Genomic DNA, 22,548 nt, shown 5'->3' with positions numbered 1-22,548 from the left:
ATTTTAGTAAAACGGCTCTTTGTGGGTACGTCCACGGTGCATGGCGGTAGCATGAGCGTCGGAGGGCTCTGCTGCTAGCGTTACCACAGCCGCATCTGTGACGTTTCGGCACGTAGAAAGCCTTCGAGCTCGTTTGGCATGTGGTAATCTCGCTTTTTTAAATGATGCAAGAAACTTGGAAAAAATACTTTTTTATATGACCGCCGCAGCGATGACATAACTTTGTTGAGTACAACCTCGCAAGTACGAATGTTAGCTCCACAGGCGCATCAATAAAAATTAAATTCTTGGGTATTGCATGCCAGAGCCATGATCTGATTATGAGTCACGCCGTAGTGGGAGGTTCAGCACAAATTTTGATCACAAAAAGGGGGGGGGGGGGACATTTAGCTGGCATATTTCTCACTTCACGCCAATGCCACCTGCCGTCACTGTCACCAGTTCAAAGCACCCGGCTCAACGTAACGCGAACCAACTCTATCGTTCCCTTGAAGTCCCAAGTCATCCTTCGATAGCGGTGGTTTGATCCCAAAAAACTCTCGGTGTTCTTCAAAGCTCTATACATCCACTGAGCCAAAGCGAAACTCCCATTTTCTGAGTAATAACAGTTTTCTCTTCCCGCCAAGAAGGCTGAGCGCAGAAGATCTAGCTGTGGATAAAAATATAAGGTGAGGAAAAGGGGAAAAAAGACAAGAAAGGGGGCCGGCTACCTTCCGCATCAAGTAACACGCCCAACCTCCGCACACATTTTATTCCTCGCTTTCCCCAGTGTCGATACTCTCGATCCTCCAGAGATCCTGTATTGCTTCTGCTTTCCTCTCTTCCCTGTCGCCCCTCCGCCTCCACCGCTGCTCCTGCACCCCCCCCCCACCTCCCGCCTTTTCACCAGCTGAGACCTGATGCGCATGCGCTCGCCCGCGTCCTTAGCCTCGACGCCAGGATCGATTGGAGCACGCGGACCCGTTCGGGGTCTCCCCCCAAAACCCAGCCGCACCAGAAATGTGCAGCTTGTCGCAAGCCGGCCGCGCAGCTTTCCCCGAGGTTCTTCGCCCCTGCCTCACCGCGCTCCGTCCGCGCCGCGGGAAAGCGTGGTTTCGGCGAGCGTGCTCGCGTCGAGCGCCGGCGTCCGTGGAGCCACACCTCGGTGCACACCGGCGTGCGGAAAAGCCACGATGCTGACCTGCATGTTTTCCTGTGCGGTTTCCGCCGCCCTCGTTTGGGAGGTTAAACCGGGTGCTTGTTAAGGCGAACACGGCGTCGGAGTGGTTTCCCACTGGTACCACCGCGCGAGTATGCGTTTGCAGTGACTATAGCGAGGGAAACGATTGTTGTTACTTGCGACAGACTCCCAGCCGGTGGATGGCGGTGCGTGCGGGCGACGAAGTCCTCCTGCCGGACACTGTCAGTGATGACACCAATGCACTTGTGGGATAAGAGCTCGGTTTCTTGCTTCAGCGTATACGGAGACAGCCGCGGACACTACGGGACTAAAACGTGGTCGTTGGCATTTCAGTGAAACGGAAGGTCGCATGCTTGTTGCACAGTGCCGTCACCGCAGCGACCTGTCGTATGCTTGGGCGCCGCGAGCGCCGATGACGAAACGCGGGAACACAGACGACGTCTACGGTGAAATCGTCGATAAGGACATGGTGCTAGTTCCCATCGGGACACGCCTTCTCCCAACCATGTTCAGGATAACAATGCTTCAGCTGTCGCTGCGTTTCGTGTTCACGCTTGTACTGCTGTCTTCGACGATGGCATCGTGTTCTGCGAATGGTAAGGTGCCTCGGCTACATTTACGCACTTTAATAAATTACTTGTGACGGTTAGTTCGCGCACATCTCGACTAACTTAAACGCACAGTAAATAATGTATTATAATACCTTTTTAAGCGCTTATTAATGCTCGCAAACACTCTCGGTGCGCGTGACAATACATTTCAGGATGATACATTCAGGGACACGCTTCAAGAGGACTTTTTAATGCAACACGTAGTCTCATCGGTTGCATAAAAAGAAAGAAAACCATAAATCTTGTTGTTAAGGTTGTACGTTCTTGCCCAGCTGAGCACAGCTCAGAGAATGTAAAGGCTTTGTTAAAATGACTTCTCGTGCTGAGTATGAACACTTAAAAGAAAAAGTTGTGTGCTTTTCATGTATGATTCTTCCCTCATCTGAACTAGTTCAGATAAAAGTGCCCCGCGTTCAAAATTATGGTCAATGGATTCCTCGCCATTGGGTTCATTTCTAAACAAGCGTGATGCTCCAATAATGTGAAACAAATCATGTACAAATTCCCATTGCCCTGTGAATATAAAAGCACTGTTCAGGGCTGTCGCTCATGCTTCCGTTCAATTCTTTAGGAAGAGTCTTTGAATATGGCAGTGAAGTTTTATTAAGCGGTCGTTGTCGGCATAATATCAACACAATTTCTTTAAAAAATCCCGATTTCATAGAGCTTTTAGTACCTGCGACCAGCAAACGTGATCAGCACAGATAACATAACAAAACTAGTAACATACGGAAAATTGCAGATCCACCTATACCTATTCTAATAGTATCTTCTGTTGACGAAGTTACACTGTCTATCTTGGGCTCAAGAAGTTTAGTTTAGATGCCTAAAAAGTCAATATAGAACTCATCTGGCTGAAACGATTGAGATAAAAATTTTGGCCGCCGTTTGAACATGGGAACTAGGATTATATAAATTTAAAGCTAGCACTCGGCATGTGAAACACCACTTAAGAAACGAACGTTCAGGTGAGAACGTTCATTCCGATCTTAGGTTCCTAAACGAATTTTGTTTGATTTTTCACCCACTGTCGATGCATTCTTTTTGTTACGCTCAGAGGAGGAGTCAACGTTTCATATCATAACGAAATAATCATAACTAGGCCCTGCCATCTGCTGGCCGCCTGGTTAGCTCAGATGGTAGAGCGGCTGCCCCGGAAAGGCGGTGGTCCCGGGTTCAAGTCCGTAACCAGGACACATTTTCCTTCAACCGCGAACTTTTCTTTCGAGGAATCTGTATGGGTTTCCTTTGTAGCAATTGCTGCGATTAGGCAGACGTCTCATATATATAAATGTGCACTTTTGTCTTTCTTTTCGGGTTTTTGCCCACTTTCTTAATTTTTATGCGCAGGGTAGTCAGCCGGGCTCGGCCTGTTCAAGCTTCCAGTGCCTTCCCTTCTCACTTCTTCCTCTCCACTGTTATATATTTGTAGAAGTTTGGCCACTTGGCTAGCACACCTTAATATGCCGCACAGAAACCAGAGAACGACGAAAGATGAAATAGCGGGATGGCGCTGTCTATCAACTTACAGTTTTATTGCACTGAAGCCGCCATAGATGCATCAAGGACCAACACATGCTGAAAAGGCCGAACCACGTAATGGAAACATGTTAGCGACACCAGTCAAACTAATAACCTTGACTTGACAGCAGCATAAATGATAGTTGGGCGTGTTGGTTCGAATTCGCAGTAAAATATTTAGCGCGCACATCTGACAAGGACACAGTGAAGGGGGACATACACGCGCTTACTCACAACTATTTTATTTTCGGAAAGATACAGAACATATATACCCCAGCTATCAGCGCTGATCATGTGCAACAAGAGTCGTTTTAAATACTGGTTGAACCTTCTTAATCTGTCTTTAATCTGTTTCTGTTTTGCTGACGACTCTTGTTGTACATGCTCAGCGCTGATAGCTGCGGTATATATGTTCTGTATCTTTCCGAAAATAAAATAGTTGGGAGTAAGGGCTCGTGTGTCCCCCTTCACTGTGTCCTTGTAAATTGTGCGCGCTAAATACCTAACTATGAACTTGACATGATAAGTCAGGCCAACCATCAGTATATACGCTATAGAAGAAAAAAGTCTAATACATAAGCAAATTTCCAACTATACAGAGCAGGCGCACGATTTTCGATATTCAGCTTCAAGGCAAGACCATTGTCTTTGCCATTAATCAAACAAGGGCAACGTCACACAGGAGCCATTTTTTTTTGCAATGTGATGAACTTCAACCAGCTCCCTTTCTTTTAGGTTACGATGGGGAAAAGACATGAAGTCTTCCTAGGCATTGGACGACAATTGCACTCTTCACAATTATCCCCGAGATGCGTCATCGCTGATTTTTTTTTCAAACCACAGTCATACTTGCCTAACCGCTTGTTAACACAACTACTTTTCCCGGTGTAACATTTGCCACACACACAGAAAAAGGTACACGATATGCAGTGCCTATCTGATGACTCATAAACTTCTCTCTGTGAATGATTGAAGACATTGCTCCCTTGGCCATTCCCTTATTTTCAATTTAGGAAATCGTTTCTCCAACCTGATGGTACTCTAGAGCAGATAATACCTAATCATCTCCTCCCGCACTATGCGTACACGTACGATTACAAAGTTATTGAAAATAGAAGAATAAAATGATACAAACTATGAAAAAAGGGCCTTGCGCAGCGGGAGCGTGGGTTCGAACAAATTTTCCGGAGTAAGCAGTTCATTGTGTTTTAAAGTTTCTTTATCCCATTAGCTCGCTGAGTTATTCTGCTCTGTCGTGTCACCGAACGCATTACAGCAGATAAGAAATTGTTCGACCTTTTGATGGCAGCTACTCACGGAAAGTAAAAGTTAGTGGCGGAAGAGTGTGGCCCTAAATTTGTAACAACCTGGTTGTGGATGACAAACCACTTTATGAGTATGTTTTCTTTTTCTTCCTCGGCTTCTGTAATAAAGTGTCATCCACTTGCACCTGTAGACTTTCAGGGCGCTTGGTGCGCTCATGCTGAAAGCAGGCAAGCTGCAACATTAGTAGTAAATTCCTAACTCACTATTGCCCAGTAACGTAAACAAACGCATACGTCCGTGAGGATAATTCAGTGATCGTAATACTGTAAGTAATGTTTTTTTTTTCTTGTTCAAGGTCGTAAACCATTTTCCCTGGGCGTCGTCATTATCCGTTTCAACTCATTCACTGTTTAGCAACAACAGCGCTAACGACGTGCCTCCCATCCGTTGTAAACCTGCCTCGGAGGCAGCCTGGCCGCATGTCAGCACTGCGTGTGCAGAAATGATGAGTTCGCTGCATAAAACATTATTTCGCTAATAAACGCTAAAAGGTTTGCCGTGTACCCGTGTTCACGTGCAACAATTACGGGGCGCTGCATTCGTTTATGTCCTGGGTTACAGCGTCAACCGTATCTAAGGCGCGACGCAAGAACAAAGCACAGCGCCATCGTCGTAACTGTATACGACCATTGTGACCCATCTGCAAAATACTTTCACGAAGTGCTGGAACACCAGCTGTTGCCATATTATAAAAAGCTGTTTGCGGCGGGTGCCTTTTCTTGTTTCTAATTTCTTGGAAGTCTTGCTGCCGTACATGTTCAAACTTAGATGAACGTATGTAGAGAGACAGAGCTCATCTTTCTTGCACTCCTTGTCAGCCGACAAGTTGGCTGCCTGATAATGACATGCATAAAAAAATGAAGTTGTGCATGTGGCACAGCATGAACTTTGAGACGCGACGCAATTTCCATGATAATATGCACTGCGGTTTACCACCTTTGCGTAGGGCGTCGAGGTCACCGGGTCCCGGGAGAAATTCATGATCAATTTGCGTGCATGCGCATACATTAAAATACTTTACTTTTTTCAATAAGTCAATAAGGTATGCTTTCGTTGCATAAGTTTCCCTGCGTGCGCAAAAGCCTATATAGACTTGTCTACGCGGCTGTAGGATTGACTCTGTAGACGAGAAATGATCAGCATATAACTTTGAGAGCCAAGCTTGTTTTGAAGTCGTACTGCGGTGCTGTAAACGCACTGACAAGAGAATGTGGTTCCACCGGTTGCCATTATTGTCATAACGTCAAATAATTTGTTTGTAACCTTTTGCCACTCGAATGCTCATGTTCAGTTCCTTAAGCTTACCATGAAAAGAAACGAATGGAGGCTATTTCTTCTTAGGATGGCACTAACAATATTATAGGGCTAGTTTTAACTGCAACCCTTTGCACGCGCGCATCCAGCGGAAGGTGGGCCGACCTGAACCAGATATGATATTTAAAAAAAAATATTATATTAAAGACAGCCAACCGGCCAGATGTATGCAGAGGAAATGATTCCTGTTCTAGTGTTGTAACCTGGTCCCTCGTTTCTTTTTTTTTCATGTCTTTATGAAAAAGATTTTGTTTTGTTTTCGGAGCAAAAACCAGAAGTGGATATGGCGTGGTTGTGAAACAAATAAATTCACTTTTTTTTGTCTTTGTTAAATATATATATAAGGTTGCCTGCAAACAAAGAGTGTCGGCACTACTAAGAGAAGAAAGCCCGTTTGCGTGTCGCCATGGGCTGTGTTTTATGATCGGCGTAAAACTTTTATGGTACGTGCGATGACAAATAAACAGCGTCTCACATACTAGCTCAACAGCCTCCGCGTCGTCGACCCCGTAGCGGCACGAAGCCGTTTTGCAAATTTAGAGAACGTTAGAAAGAGAAAAAGAAAAAAAAAGAAGAAGGAAGAAGCCCCCCACCCCTCCCCCCTACATTCCCACTTCCATCCTCTCGCCTTTTCCTTCGAGCCTCTCCTTCCTTCTATACATCGCTACCGTTCCTCACTCCCCCATATGTCGGCTGATACTTCGCTCAGACACTGGAGACACGGAAGCACACAGAAAGGTTGTGTCATCGCACACGAAGAAAGAAAAAGGAGTTGAAACGGGGTACAAACAAGTAAAATGAAAACTGCGCGAACACTGACAGAGCGACTCGGGCAACGCATGTCCCGACGACTCGGCGATGTCACGGACGTAAAGAACACAGAGGAACGCCCGGAGGGTGCGCATGGCGTCGAGGCAGAAGCAACCGGCACCAACAACAGCAGCAGCAGCAGCAGCAGCAGCAGCAATACCGGCGTCAGCAGAAACGCTGCTTCGATCTGTTTGTTGTTGCCGACAGTGCGAAATAAGTAATGAGTCGGAAGCGTCTATAAATTACGCCTCCCTTCAGGGACGCCGGCCGGACCAAGCTCATGCTGTTTTCCAGGCTGGGAGCCCGCTTAACCCTCTCCGCTTTCCTAAGCGTGCCCACTTTACATTTCACTCGCGTCAGCCGCTCGTTTATGACGCGTTCGCCTTGCGCTCCCACCGTGTTAACTCGGCATTTACGATTCATTTTAACTGCGCCGCGGAATCAGCCGCGCCATATGAAATGGCTGTTAATCATAGCGGCCCATAAACTCTGCCTGCCACGTCTGCAGAAAGAGATGGGGAAGGGACAACCAGTGATTCTCAATTTTATTTCCTCTCTTCATTTATTATTATTATTATTATTATTATTATTATTATTATTATTATTATTATTATTATTATTATTATTATTATTATTATTATTATTATTATTATTATTATTATTATTATTTTAGCTCCAGTAGAGGCAGGCTTGGAGCGCGCGTTTGTCTGCTGTGTCGGAAGACATCCCTGTGCTGTAGCCCCGCCATCGTAATGCGATTTCCGAAGGTGCCGTCGTGTTTGCCCATACCACTCTCGCGAGAAATGGGTACGATGCCGCGGCCGTTCCGTGCGGAAAAGAAGCGTCTGTAAATGAAGGATGATCACAAGCACAGATGAGAGAACAAGCAGTACTGTTACGTCCTCCACAGACACCCGAAAGCAGCGTGCCAGCCTTAATTAACTGGTTCTTGTTTTTCGGCCCCGCTAGGGAGGTGGGGGTCTTTTTGAGTGCAGAGGAAATGAAATATGATGTTTTTTGCCGGTTGCGATAACCACAAGTAAACGTACAATCAGGTTCTACGTAGCTTTCTTCTTTTTTTTTTTTTGCGGCCTCAACATCTCCACACGTAGTTTCTTTGTCTGCTCTTCTGTTCTTGCTTTATTTTATGATGATTTCTTTCTTACCTATAACCATTAGTATGCTGCTCTTCACACCAATATTTCGTAGCGCATTACACGCCGCAATAAGCGAGCGCAAATTACTTGAGTTCTAAGTTTCCATGAATATGATCGAAATCTCCTTCTTTATGTCAACGAATATCTATTCCTTATATATACACACGCCTATATCTTGCTCCTAAGAAGCTGCATTAAGAGAACAATCTAAAGAGTCTAGGAGCACTGTAATACGCGTGGAATCACCAGAATTTGAGTTGTAGTCGCCCCCATACGATGACATTATAGCTTCGTGAGCATAAACTAGACGCAGGAGGGTGGAGTCAGTAGTCGAGCTGACGCAACAAAACTCGACCACGTTTATATGCACCTTTTCATGCCGGATTGGTGAGCCAACCCAGTCTTTGTACGAGGGTTGACAGAACCCCCCCCCCCCTCGACTCTCGTTCTGCCCCACCCGGTAAAGCCTTTATATGAACACGATGACCGGGTTTTAACCCGACAAGCCTATATGACTCTTGTTTAACGAATTAATGTAAACGTAGCTTAGCATATGCTTGTAACCAAGGATGAATGAAAATAGATTACAGAGCACTAGCACTACCCACCTTCTTTTTACCTTGTAATGTCCACGCATGACCTGTTTATTCAGTGATGGACGACGTTCTGGTGAGGAAAACGCTTTTCCAGAGATTAAAATATGCACCTTTCTAATGAACTACGTACACGAAAAGCGTCTGCAGTCGCTTCAATGTTCATATTTTGCTTCTGATATATGAAAAGAACTCAAGAAAAACACAGAAATATCAATGCATTCTTTTTGAAATTGAGCAGAAGTAAACTCCGCACGAGACACGACTAGTAGAGGAAAGCTGAGATGTAAGAAGACAGCAATGAAAAAGTGTGACTTTTTTTATTGCGATAGTGATTATTTGGACACTCCAGGCGCATTTATGCCGTCGTCGTCGTCGTCGCTGTGATGTTGCGCATGAAGTCTAAGGCCGATAACATCATTGCCGCATGACATGTATATGTTATGTGCAAGTAAAAGCATGCGAGAGCGAGTCGACGATCTCCATCTCAATCTTTCGCGCGCAAGGCAGGAAAGCGGGTAGAAAGCGCGCCGTCTTCCATCGTGCGCGAGACATCGAGGAGAGGGGAGGCAGGAGGGGCGCGTTCTACTCGGGCGGCTGCTACTTATGGCGCGTCCACGCGGGTCTTGAAAGTGATCTTCGGTCGCGCGGGAGACGCCAGCGGGGAGGCGTTCTACTACGGCGGCTGCTGCGTACGGCGTGGTCGCACGGGCCCTATCTTGAAAGCGAGCTGCTATGAGTACAGAGTCTAGGTGCGCGGATCGCTCAAAGCTCCGTGTGCACTGTGTTCTCGACGCTTAGACCGCGTTAAAAGCGAGACGAGCACGAAGGTCAATTTGCTTCCTGCTGCTGCCGCGCCTTCTCACTCTAGCGTTTTGGGAGCGAGTTTCCGCGGTCATCGAGTAAGATGTGTTCACGTTCGCGTGTGCGCGTGACACCATACTTCCTAATTAAGTTAGCAAGCGAATGGTTAGACGTTTATACGACCGATTAAGCTGCTATCCTTATTTCGTGTAGCTGCCTACTAATTTGCTATCAGGATTGATGCTTTGTCTTTCGGTCAAAACTGCAACATTTTTTTTTAGAATATGAAGAATTATCGTTGCAAGTGAGTTCATTAAGCGAGCTTAAACAGAACGCACTGCAAATCACCTCGTCGCTAATCAGAGTCAGGTGTAACTAGATTGTGCGTGGGAGAGTTGCAATGCGGTTACGGAAACGGTGGCAGCACGTTTTATTTATTATGCTTAGCGCCATGGAACGGCCATTCACACACTGTTGACGCATAATTTGTAATCCCATAATGTCCCAGCGATTATCGAAGTGCAATTCAGTAGTCCAGAGGATCACCAGTAGCCAAACGTATAGGAATGGGTTATGCTTCTCACACTGGTAGGCACGCTAATTGCAGTTTTTCAGTGGACTTAGTGGAAGGCTCGCCAAATATGCATCGAGATACCTTTAGCACTTGCATGCAAATTTTATTCTTACTCAGTCAGCTTCTAACTTGTCTAGTGCCGTATACCTTACTATAGCGTTTGACGCTTTCCAACACAAGCGCTACCCGCCGTGGTTGCTCAGTGGCTATGGTGTTGGGCTGCTGAGCACGAGGTCGCGGGATCGAATCCCGGCCACGGCGGCCGCATTTCGATGGGGGCGAAATGCGAAAACACCCGTGTGCTTAGATTTAGGTGCACGTTAAAGAACCCCAGGTGGTCAAAATTTCCGGAGTCCTCCACTACGGCGTGCCTCATAATCAGAAAGTGGTTTTGGCACGTAAAACCCCAAATATTATTATTATTATTAACACAAGCGCTTAAGTACAGCGTATGTCTGTCCATTCGCTAGAAACCACGACGCCTTACCGACCCGTTTGCTTTCATTTTTCGGCGTGCCAGCAGGCAAGCGAAGCCCTGAATGAGGCCTCGAGTGCATGTGCCGTGACACAAAAAGACAAACGGTGTCTGCAAGTAACTGAGGGAAGATCCCATGAGCAAGCCGAACGCGTTAAGCGGCGGCTTGGGACGAGTCTTTTGTAAGCGAACCGCCCACGTTTTACCTTTAATCTTTCAGCTATATGTACACAGATCGTTCCTGAAAATTTTAATTCCGGGCAGGTCCTTTCATCTCGATGACTCGAACACTTTGAGTCGCATCGAATTGCTACATCGAGGGTGGTCTCTTTCAGTGAGCTTTGCGAAGCTAATTATAGAGCAGCTTGATTAGGTCGCAACCTCTGGCGGCGCGAGCGGAACAGCGCGAGTTCTTTTGCAAGTAGGCATCAATTAACTGCAGGAGAGCTCAGTTTTCTTGATCAGCGCTGCATGAAATGAGAGAGACGCTGAGGTTAACGAAAGCTGGAGAACCTTTGACACTAAAACTGCGTAATACAGGGGCGCTATAACGTAAAGCCACTTCAAACTTTTCTGTTCCAGTTCTGCAATCAGCCCTCCGCGATTGGTCAAAAACTTTTTTGGACCGCCCCAACTTCGCCTGCCTTTCACGCGATGTCACGAAAACCGCGATAGCACCCCATCTCATATGATGTGTACACACTGATTATGCATGACATGACCGAACAAAAGAAAAAGGGTTATTTTTCATTCGACGCCTTTTCTCCATTAGCGCTCGGCTATTGGTCAAAAGTTTTCGGGCTGCACCCACTTCATATGCCTGTCACGCGACGTCTCAAAACCGCGAAAACTAACCGCGTCAAAGTGGCGTGTACGTGTTAAAGATGCATTAATATACCGAACAAACAGATGCTTTTTCACTAGGGTTGCAATGTGGGCTTGTTGTGCATGCATATTCAAGGGAAGTATGGTAGCGCGATTCAAAGACGGGACAAAAGAAGACACAAAGGGACACACACAGCACTGTGTGTGTGCCTTTGTGTCTTCTTTTGTCCCGTCTTTGAATCGCGCTACCAAACTCTCCTTGAAGTTTTTTTCTCTGAATAGCCGCAGGTTGCCTCGTTCAGAAAGTAATAAAAGATGACTGCCGCCGATCCCTCAGGCACTGGCTACTCGCACCTGCTGGAGAGCATGGGCTTATTTGTGTATAATAAGCTTTCTGCGTGGCCCTGTAACATTTTCTGGCACTTTCTGCACGTTTACGAACTCGCTCTGCCAACTCTTCCTTGCTGAGGATCCGTTTAGTGGCATTGTTAACCTTCCGTTGCACGCCGCCGCGAATTTACACAAGCCACCGGAAGCTAAGTAAGCGAAAGCGGACCAATCGCAGACGCCGGCACCACCCTCTTCATCCGGTTATCTATTTTCAGTGTCGCTGTTTCGGCCCCATCAAAACGCTCTCTATTTGAGCATGCTCCTCGCCTCCTGGCAGCTAATTACCAACGAGAAACCACTCAGTGTAGGCAATGTTATTCGTTCTGAAAGCAAAGAAAAGTGATCTCTTATAAACTAAGAGAGCGTTTGATTGGGCTGTTGAGGCAACGCTGCGGGTCATCGCCTGATGCTTGCGTCGGCGGTTACGCAAATCTGACATCAGGAGATTGAAGCATTAGGGCAATTCTTTTTTTGAAATGCCAGTAAGCCTCAAATTAGCAGTGCTCGGTAAGCATTCGACACGATCTGTCGGATGCTCCATTTGTCAGAGGGAGGAAACTTTTTTTTTATATGCAATTCTACGTAAACGGTTTTACGGGTTTGAATTTTTGTAGTCTTATTATCTGGAATCACGTTGTTCCCTTCGTTATACAGTAAAGTCTCACTGATTGCATTCATACAAGAGACAACGCGTATGACAGTGGGACACGAAAAATGTGGGGCATAGGCAAAGCGTTCATCGTTACAGAGAGTATCCTCGGACCACGCCTTGCATTATGCATTTATAAGTTTCATTAGTTTTGGTCAGAGTTTCATTTTCGCATGTGCAAGCAGCTGAGGGTGCAGACGTGAGAGTCGGGCGTTGATAAAAGAAAGAAACAACTTGAACTGCAATTTATGGTGACTGTAACCTGTGTTTAGCCTGCAGTTAGTGCCGCGTGTTTATCGTAGAGATGAAAGGCCGAAGTCGCAAGTGCGAACGAGAGAACAGCAGAAAGATCAAACGCTCTGGTCGATCTTGCTTATATTCGTTCCCTTTTTTCTTGCCTCCGTTCAACGGCTTCAGCTGGACCCCTGTGCTTTCTGGAGGACAAAGCAACTCGGCAAAGGCCTTGCGCGGCCAAAGTAACACGTTCGAGCGTTGCTGCAAATTTCCCACGGTGGCGCTCTTATTCGGGCTTGATGCGAGAACAGGAATGTGTTGCGCGTCGCATAAATCACCGATTCGGCGCGCGAAGAATAAGGACGCGAAGGAGAATAAGAAGGAGATAGAAAGTACGGTGGCCCGTTGCTTTTCCTTCCCTTCGATTGATATTTCAGGCTGAGGCCGACAACGCTCGAGCCTTGGAATCGATTGTCTGCCAGTGCTCACCGACCGCGTGCAACACAACAAACGTCCAGCCAGCGTCCACAGAAGGACAGCACAGGAACCATTGATTTGCTTCGTGTGGAGAAAACGCTTTCAAAGAGAGAACAGCAGAAGAAAAAAAATTCAACAGCAAAACTAAATAGAGAGAGAGGGGGGACAACGAGTGAAAAACAGAAGTGGGGCGACGCGAAATTTTGAAATTCCGCAGCTTATTCCGGCCAAGGAAACGAAAACCGCTGACGCGCGGTAAACACTCTGGACGCGCGGACCTCAGTGGCTATGCAAAGTGCTCTCTCCAAGGCAAGGGCACGCGGCTCAATGCAAGCTGGCGAGACCGCGTTTTATGTCGTACAGCACGCGCACTTTTGTGCGATAAAAGTGTGGAAGTCAGGAAGACAGCCCAACAACAGGCCTTCGGCTCAGAAAAGGACACAGTCCAAACTCCAGAATATTAACGTCGCTTGGTCCCTTACTCTTTCTTTCTGTGTGTGCGCATGAGAGAGAAAGAGAAAGAAAGAAACCACCACCAGGTTTTCTTTCCAATGTTTCAATGCAATGATGTGTTGTGCATAAGCGATGCATAGCCGTTGCCCCTGGTTTTGTTCACGAAGGTAGCATTAGTATTCCTGCGCGCGGAACGCTAGACAGTTGAGGTGGTTTGACTTCAATTTGTTTTTATGTGCACAAGAAATACCCCGCGTGGCGCGCAAGTCCACAGTTGGGACGCCTTTGACGGATAGTATACCAAATAGTACAAGGCCAGTAGTATAAGGTTAGAATAATGCAAGGTCACATAATAGGAGAATATCCACCTGACGCCGCACGCTGCGACGCCAGCACTGTTCACGCTTTTGATGCTTGGCATGAATCTTGGTTTAAATAGAAAACGCGTCAGATATCTCCGTGTGCTTTCAATATGACATTAGGATCACACTGACACTCTGCAATTAGTGCTCGTACACAAATCGTGATGACTACACCTTTAAAATTGCGCATAGCATTCGCTTAAGCAGCAAGTCAAAGTTATTAGTTTTAATACTGACGTATTTTTTACATAGATACCATGTAGAGAGAAAGAAAAGCTGGTCAGGTATTCTCTTTTTAAACGGGCACACCGTACATCCACTTGAAGTGGATGAAAAACAAAGATGAAGAGAAAACGAAGGCACATCACAACGCATGCACGTCGATCACAGAGCATGTAAGTCTCACGAAATGACCTATCTTGTAGAAAAGGTGTGTCCGCATCTGTATTCTCCCATATCCGAAGCCAGGAGAACGGCTAAAGTGTCGAAATAGAGGCTTCCAGTGAGAAAAATACGGTACGCCATAGATCGTTTAGAGCGGCGGTGAAAGGAGGTGGCTTTGCAATGCCAAAATCGCGCATTCACAAGAGCGGAGAGGCCGAAGACGGTGAACAAGGCGGCAAAGTGGAGTGTTGGAGCGGTGACAGAGATGGCCCAGAAAAAAAAAAAGAAAGCTTATGTAAAACAAAAAAAAAGGTACGGAGGCATGTTTGATAGAAGAAACGGGAGTGGTTTGCAAAACACGCGCCTCCATGTTCCGCTTTGAAAACTCGAGACTTCCGTGCTCGCGGTTGGCCTTCAGATCTCAAGAGGCGGGTAGCTGTGAGAGCCGAACCGGCTCTGCCAAGAAGGCTTCAGATTTTTTTTATTGTGATTATTGTTTTCAATACGCTTACGAAGGGGAACTCTTGTGGTCCTTTTCAGGAACGTACACAAAGCGACGGTGCCTTTCATCTGCAGTTTTATTTGTACGTCTGTTGAAGTTCCGTGCGCGAGAAGTCCTGGCACTGTTTAGAGCGGCAGGAAAGAAACACGAACATAAACATACTAAATGTGTGACTGCCCACTGAAATGTGAGCAGTATATTTATATGTGTATATGTTATTTAGTTTGAACGTGGACTGTGACAGGGTCAATTGAAGCTCAACGGAGTGGTACGCCAACGTTTCGACGGGTACGCACACCTCACTGAGGCAGAATGCACGTTCATCATTGGGAACGACGGCAAATGTATGAGCCTCCCTCATTTACTAGACATGCTTTTTTTTTTCTCAGACAAGCCCACATCTACTAGCCTCCGCTAACTCCCCTGTCTGATACGGAGCAATTATGTTGACGGGGGAGTACAAATGAAAAAAAAAAAACAATAAAAGACGCCATGATTGCAGAACTGCTAAATGAAAGGCCGGCTTCCACGAAGAACTTGACTTCCATTACCGATAATTGCTCTCCAATTCTCACCTAACGCGTGTTGGTGAGCCGACTATAGCGCCTCCTGACCAATATTGCTAACTTTTTTTTCGAGCGTGTCGCTAACGAAGACAAAGAAGTTGCGGCTGTTAACTTATCGCTTAATCTTGCGCCAAATTCGCTAAATTTGTTACTAAAACTGTGGTGTATATCTTTTACGATGTAGGTGTTTTTCTTTAACTAAATATTATAGACTGATATGGCATAACGCATCAACAAATAACGGTTCATGTTCGCCTAGGGTGCGTGCAGGCAATAAACAAACTCTGCACTTACCAGCATTGTGCACATGAAGTTTATTTCACTAATGTATTTGAAAGACCCGCATAGTGACAGCAAAAATTAGGCGTTTATCTTCAACTTTCAAGATTACAACTTCAAAAGAACACCGTTCACTTGATATTCTTACCACAAAGACGCACTTCGACCCCTGTATTCCTGCAGTTTTCTTAGTTTTCAGCGCTGGTAAAAGAACTACTAAATTATGTGACACAATCTTGGTCATGTTGATAACATGGCAATGGCAAACACGTAAACTTTATACAGTTACAACACTCTGTTGCCGCCCTTAACTAACCCGTGCAGTATTGACTTGACGTAAAGCCTTGAGAAACACAAGCGGTGCGCTCAGATTAAGGTGAACGAGCCATGACGCTACAATATACACCTTCCTAGAGTTGATTTGTCCTATTATTCACCTGTTGCGGTATACACCTGACCATAAAATTTATTACAAGATGTTTTGGCAACCGAATTTACTGTTACGCTTGCGAGCGTCAATCAATCCGATGTACTTTGTGAAACTGCTGCACACGGCAGCCTTAACCTAATGCGCTTTAAAAGGAATGAAAAAAAAAAAACATGCATTATGCGAGCACAATGTGAAGCCTGTTCCCCTGGGCGCAAATAACCGCAATGCGTGGCCTCCGTGAGTGCTGGTCACCGTTCATTCATTATGGCCACAAAGCCCACGTGCCTCATACAGCCAATCACGGCCGGCCTTCCTTCCCTTGTCTATTCCTTTTCCTGTCAAAAATGTAACTCTTGACCTTCGTAACGGTGCACTACAGAAGAACGGAAGAGTCGACCGTTCTTGCGGAACACTTCCGAGATGACTACGCAAAGTACTGCAGAGTGAACAAGATGGCGTAGTATAGCAGTAAGTGAAGTTGGTTTTTCTGGTGGAAGCTTCGCGGTGTGTACTAGACATCCACGATTAATACCTTAGAACTGACGTGTGTGTCAATGAGTCAGCGATCTCAGCTCTATCACTTCTGAAGTGGCACAATCTTATTGTGCAACTCGGATCGGGAAGTTCAGCCGCTTTCCAGAGAAGACGCTACCGTCAAATATTGCCGTGGCTTGAGCAAATACACAATGTCAATGTCTCTAACGCCGATCATATCTATACACAATCTCTCCCCTTTCACCTCTAATTCTCTTTTTGTGTCCCTGGACTCCCTCACATCGTGTAGTGTAAGCATCCGCAGCTGCCTCTGGTTAACCTCCCTGCCTTACTTTGCATCCTTTCTTTATACGTACATAATAAAGTTATAAAAGTAATGATAAACGTGTAAATATATCAAGTACCCTTAAAAATAACGGGGATATCACATCCATATCTAGGACTATTGATGTGCCGCATGCCAGTGTGAAATAAACAAAAAACTCATAGCACTTCCACTCTGTGAAGACGGTTGACCAGATAAGCTTTGCATGTGGGCCCATTAATGGCGGACTGCAGCTCCACCGCGGGTCGGCCCACGTATGGGGAGTGCTTAAAGGGGCTGACAAATGGCCAAAATGTGTTGCCATACGTTGATGGCAATGAAATTGCCATGATCTATACTGATAGAATCCAGCACACTGTTCGCGATTTAAGTGGGAATTCTAATTTTAAATTGGCAAAGAAAGTCTCAAAAACCAGTAAGTGGTGAGACCTGGCGGTGAAATCATGGTACGTCGGATGCATTCTATGAGAATAATGTACGTAGGTCGACTGTCATTAAGTACTGCATAATTATTGCTTAAACTTGCATTTGGTATATTATCAAACACTCGGGCATTATTCTATGCTTCGGAAACGAAAAACGCATGCGTGGCTACGGCAACACGCTGAACTCCATATCACGTGTAAAAGCGCCGTTTCGTTTTCCATCCGATTGGTTTCGTTTTGACTGGTTAAATACCAAAGCAGTTGGCCAGGCAACCACGAAAACACGTAGCTATTACCGAAGAAATTATTTAACAATTCGGAAAACATGAATCGCAGGAACACCGACTTGATAAATAAAAATCATACTTCGTTACAGCTACGGCCACACTTGTCATCTGCCTCCCACTAATGCCGGCGTATAATCGCTATCGCGCTCACCTGTCACCGTTTTCAGCATGCTTCCACGGAACAACTACATCCTCACTACAGATAAAAAAAATTCTCACAAAAAACTTTCCACGGCGTTTTGCGTATTAGCACTACGTGATTCGACACTCTAGCCGGTAATCTTTCCATTGCACTAAAAAAAGAGAAAAGGCACCATGAAAATTGGTTGTCAGTCCCTTTAATGCCTACTTAACCTCGCCGCGGGTCGGCCCGGCATTGCCCTATCTTTGGGATTTTGTTTCAACACACAGAAACAATCCTGGGGGAACTAGCCCTTAAGAGCTTCACTGTAAAACCTTAACTTTACATTTACTTCGGCCGGGATACGAACTGCGTAATTCTCAGTTCCGACACGTACGCTCAACAGGTTGACTCCTGAGTCATTTATTTCTTTTTCTTTTTTCTTGTACACTATTTATTGCAGTGAGTGGAATATTATGCGTGAGAACTCGGCTATACAATTGAATATTAACCAACTGCGCTGCACATGGATGACATTCTCTGCTCTATAAATTCATTGAGTGGATCATGATGCTATAATTATTTCCATGCGAGTGTGTTCGGTTTAGCTTTTCGCCGTGTCTCTCGTCATGTGCAATATGATTGTTGTATATAAGCAGCTAACAAAACTGATTCATAAAAGAAAATCGGCAGAAAGAGTATTGATGGTGGCCAATGTATGCGGTTTAGTACGCGCATTCTGGTTAGCACTGAAGATATCACTGCTGTCTCTCTCTCTTGAAGCGTAGTTCAGGTGCAGAGAGAAGCGACCAACCCTATTACGCGTGCTACAAGCGTTGCGCTAATGCACATTAAGATTATGCGCGTTGCCTAATCCTTACGCAAGCAAAGTACGGTTTTTGGGAAGTACAGAAAAGTCATAGGCAACCAGGCAAATACCTTCTTTCTGTCCAGTCAGAAATCTTGAGGTAGAAAAGCGCGAATACTTCTCTTGTGAAAGAGGCCCCAGTCGTCAAAGACTGCAAAGAAGGTAAACTCACACTGGTGCTGCCCACATTTTCGGCAAGAAAACATGGATGCAAGCAAACATGGATGCTAGTCAAATTGTAATTATGCTGAAAAGGGGTGGAACGCCGTAACAGTTAACATTGACATCGGCAGTCGCAAAGCGTAGCTGAGAAAGCTAGTCACTGGCAATGGAAGTAAAGAGCGTTAAACTGAATGTGTGTTTCTATATATCAAGTACACCGCCATGGGTTGTGATAGTGAGAGGAGGCGAGGATCCTAATATGAATAACGTCTAAAGCTGACCCACGCTCGGTGAAGAGGCGCAACGTACGTTGCAACAGAGGCACCTGGTGGAGAACTTGAGTGCACAAGAAACCATAGCATGTAGGCAAAGGCATTATGCAGAAAAGCCAAAAGTTACCGGTTTCACTTCAATCAGGGATGCAACGTCAGCTCATGCATAGATGAGCAACACACTGCGGCCGCAGCAGTTTCTGATACATCAAAGGCGATTCTAGGAAATCTACCAGTAATCTGGAAATGACGCAGAGTATGCGACTGGTCGTGAGCTTTTTTATCATTTTTTTTCAGCAGCAGGACAACGAAGGACAATCGAAGCTGCAGCTAAACCGCCCTGCTTGTAAATTCGAGAACAAAATAAAACAATGTGTGAGTAATAAAAATCTGAGCCAAACAAGCGACCTCAATCGGCTTTCTGTAAATCATTCTTTTTTACTCCCTTTTTTTTTACTGTCAAGCGCAGCAAGAGCCGTGCACGACTTAGAAAGACAAGGCAACAAAGCAATACAGTCGGCGATCACGTGGTTGCACTGCGTCTCACTCGTCACACAGCGATGCAGTCTGGCCGCGCTCTATCCCGGAGTGCTCAGGGAAAAGGTTTTATGTTGCACGCTGTTGATTCCGAATTCCGCTCGCGTCGTCCGCTGCCCTCCTTCGCCCCTTCTCTCTTACCGCGCCATTCCAGCGCGCCCTTCTCATTTTCTCCCGATACACGCTCACTTTCCTGCGTCTTTTCTTCTTTTGTTCTCCACTGCACTGGTAGCCTCGGCGGCCTTTGTGCTATTTCTCCGCCCCAGCTTCGTCTTCGCTACTGTTTAGAAATCGTCGGCGCGGCCCTTTACTTTTTACGCGTTGCACGCGCGCGCAAGCTCGAAGAGAGAATGTAGCACATCGGCAGCAAAGTCAGTGCGAAAGCGAAAGGAGTGAAAAGCAAAGAAAGAATGGATGACATGCGTGCTTTCTAGCAATGCACGCAAGCAGTGCGGAAGAGTGGCTCAGGTGAGCCGGATGGCATCGTATGGGGAACCGAGAGAAGACACCGGCATTCGGTGGGGCACAGAAAGGTTGTAGAGGAGGGAGCGACGGCACGCGGGAGTTTGGGCTGAGGAAGGGTTTACTGCCTCCCTGGAGGTTCCGATTGAAATGAAGGCCTCGAGTGTGTCGAGCTCTGCGTGAGCGTTGAAAAATAAGACGCACTAGCTCCCCGCCCCTCCCCGCCTCTATTCTTCGTGCTCCTCCTTTTTACTGTTTTATTCCAGCCCGCTCGAAAGCAGCTGGAGAGCCGTGCCATGCGTGCTATAGCGTCCGCAGGAGGCTGTTGTTACGCGCCGACAGAACGCATCGAGTGCGCCGGCTCGCGAGCGGCTGCGTGGGGTAACGAAATGAAGTTTCCGTGTCGCCGTGAGGGCCCGTGCTTCCGCCTCGTGGCGTTGCCGAAGATGGCGGGCGACTCTCGAAAGGAAAGTAGAAAGAAGCGCAGGATCGCGATTAAATTTTAAGGTCGATGGGATGACAAGCGAGGGAGATGGCAGAAGAATATATATATATATATATATATATATATTATATATATATATATAATATATATGTGTGTGTATATATATATATTCATAAATATCGCCACGCGCGCAAGTTTGCTTCTTAGGGCGGCCATTTCTCATTATCTTTCGATCAAAGTGCATGCGGAGATCCTAAAGGCATTTCCACGATATTTGCGTCGGCTCAGGTCTCAAAATTGAGCCAAGCCTACAACAAGCTCCCACGTAAGGTATCCTAATTTCAAGAAAGTTCCGGAAATTGACCGTTTCATAACGCCATAAAACATCAGATTGATGGCGACATCGAGTGCAAGGGCACCTCTGTGCGCCTCGAAACTCATCGCGGTATAAAATGACAGATCGGATTTTTTTTTCTTGGGGGGGGGGGGGGGGGGTGAGGGGAGGCTGGTCGCCGGTGATTGCTTCCCGAATCCATTTCGCCATCCACTTGGTGAATTCTCATCCCAAGCGGACGCCCACGCGAGGGTGGTAATTAGCGCGGTAGAAGTAACAATAAGAATTGAAATATTACGCATTCAAAATGGGATAATCAACCACGACCAGCGTGTACAAAGGGGTAGAAACTCGCATATACGCAGCCAGAGCCTATCATCTTATTCGGCCCACATAAATGTAGAAATCTACAGCACCGCGGTAATGCAGCGAATATACCGCACCGCGTGTAAAATGCACCAAATACACTATGCCGTACAAAATACAACGAAGCCAGTATATGGCATATGCAAAATAAGCATAGAAGGAAGAGGGACTTTCCTTACTATTGGAAAATATTCACATTCCTTTCTTGGAATGTTCGATATCGTATATTATGACATGTTATTGTTTTACGAACTTTACGATATATATATATATATATATATATATATATATATATATATATATATATATATATATATATATATATATATATATATATATATATATATATATATATATATACAGGGTGTTTCATCAGCGAACACATTCAAACATCTTTAAAGGTTGCCTGTGCCAGATATCACAATTCTAGTTCATGAGCTGTTGTACTACTCGAAGCGGCGGATAATATTTGCACAAAGAATTGAGATCCAAAGACGACTAAACAATGAACATTCAGTAATTAAGTTCTTAACTAATTACAGTATGGCCCATATTGCAATTTACAAGTTCTAGCCGCGGAGGTCGCTTGGAGGATCCACTTGGAACGAATTTTCAAGATGACCCCAGTTTCGAGATATAAATTCCCGAACTTTGAGGAAAAATGCATTGGCGTTCCAGTTAATTTGTTAACAAAAGGTCGTTTAATGCACTGAAGCACAGAAGTAACTGGACAGCCAATGCATTTCTCCTCAAAGTTCGGCAATTTATACCTTGAAACTGGTGTCCTCCTGGGAATTCGTTCCAAGTGTATCCGCCATGCCAAATCCAGCGCTAGAATTTGTAAATTCCAATATGGGTAATAAGATAATTATATAAAATTTAAGAAGTGAATTCTTGTTAATTAGTAAATTTTGCATTTCAATTTTTTGTGCAAGTAGTATCCACCGCTTCGAGTAGACCGGCTGCTAAACTAGAATTGAGCAATCTGCCACAGGCAACCTTTAAAAAATTTGGAAAGTGTTCGGTGAAACACCGTATATATATATATATATATATATATATATATATATATATATATATATATATATATATATATATATATATACAACATAGGGGAAATTACTTGTGCTTAATAAATGCAATAGGGAAACGATAAATTAATGGAAATTAAAGTCGATGGAAAAACAACTTGCCGCAGGCGGAAACGGAACCCATATATATATATATATATATATATATATATATGTATATATATATATATACTTATTTATCTATTTAGTTGCACTGCAGTGTAGCTGTATGGGTGAGTGTGAGTACACGAATCGCAGTGCCCTAAGGAGGTCTACAGCTCGCCATTTGCCTGCATTTAATAAAATAACAACAGCAAAAAACAGAAGGCAGTTGATAGAGTCTATGTCACATGCGTCTCCCTCTTTCTTTGAAGAGTACGGAGGATTACAGAAATACGAAACCTTGAAGTTACCAGCACGGGTCGAAAGCGGAATGTCCCTGGAACATTTGGTAAGCCACGTT

The 22,548-nt window shown here is 45.4% G+C and overlaps 1 protein-coding gene across 1 annotated transcript in view; it reads left to right on the top strand.

Moving 5' to 3' along the window:
* Positions 1-1,013: 1,013 nt before the first annotated feature.
* Positions 1,014-22,548, top strand: part of LOC142578273 (cell adhesion molecule Dscam1-like) — a 525,316-nt gene continuing 503,781 nt past the window's right edge. Inside the window, exon 1 of the mRNA XM_075687674.1 lies at positions 1,014-1,776. Coding sequence (XP_075543789.1) covers positions 1,530-1,776 — 247 coding nt within the window. The 5' untranslated portion in view covers positions 1,014-1,529. The remainder of the gene's footprint in view (positions 1,777-22,548) is intronic.

This window comes from Dermacentor variabilis, chromosome 4 (genome assembly GCF_050947875.1).
Source record: "Dermacentor variabilis isolate Ectoservices chromosome 4, ASM5094787v1, whole genome shotgun sequence".
NCBI lineage: Eukaryota > Metazoa > Arthropoda > Arachnida > Ixodida > Ixodidae > Dermacentor > Dermacentor variabilis.
The sequence above is the reverse complement of the archived record's forward strand: the minus strand, read 5'-3'. Positions and strand labels throughout refer to the sequence as shown.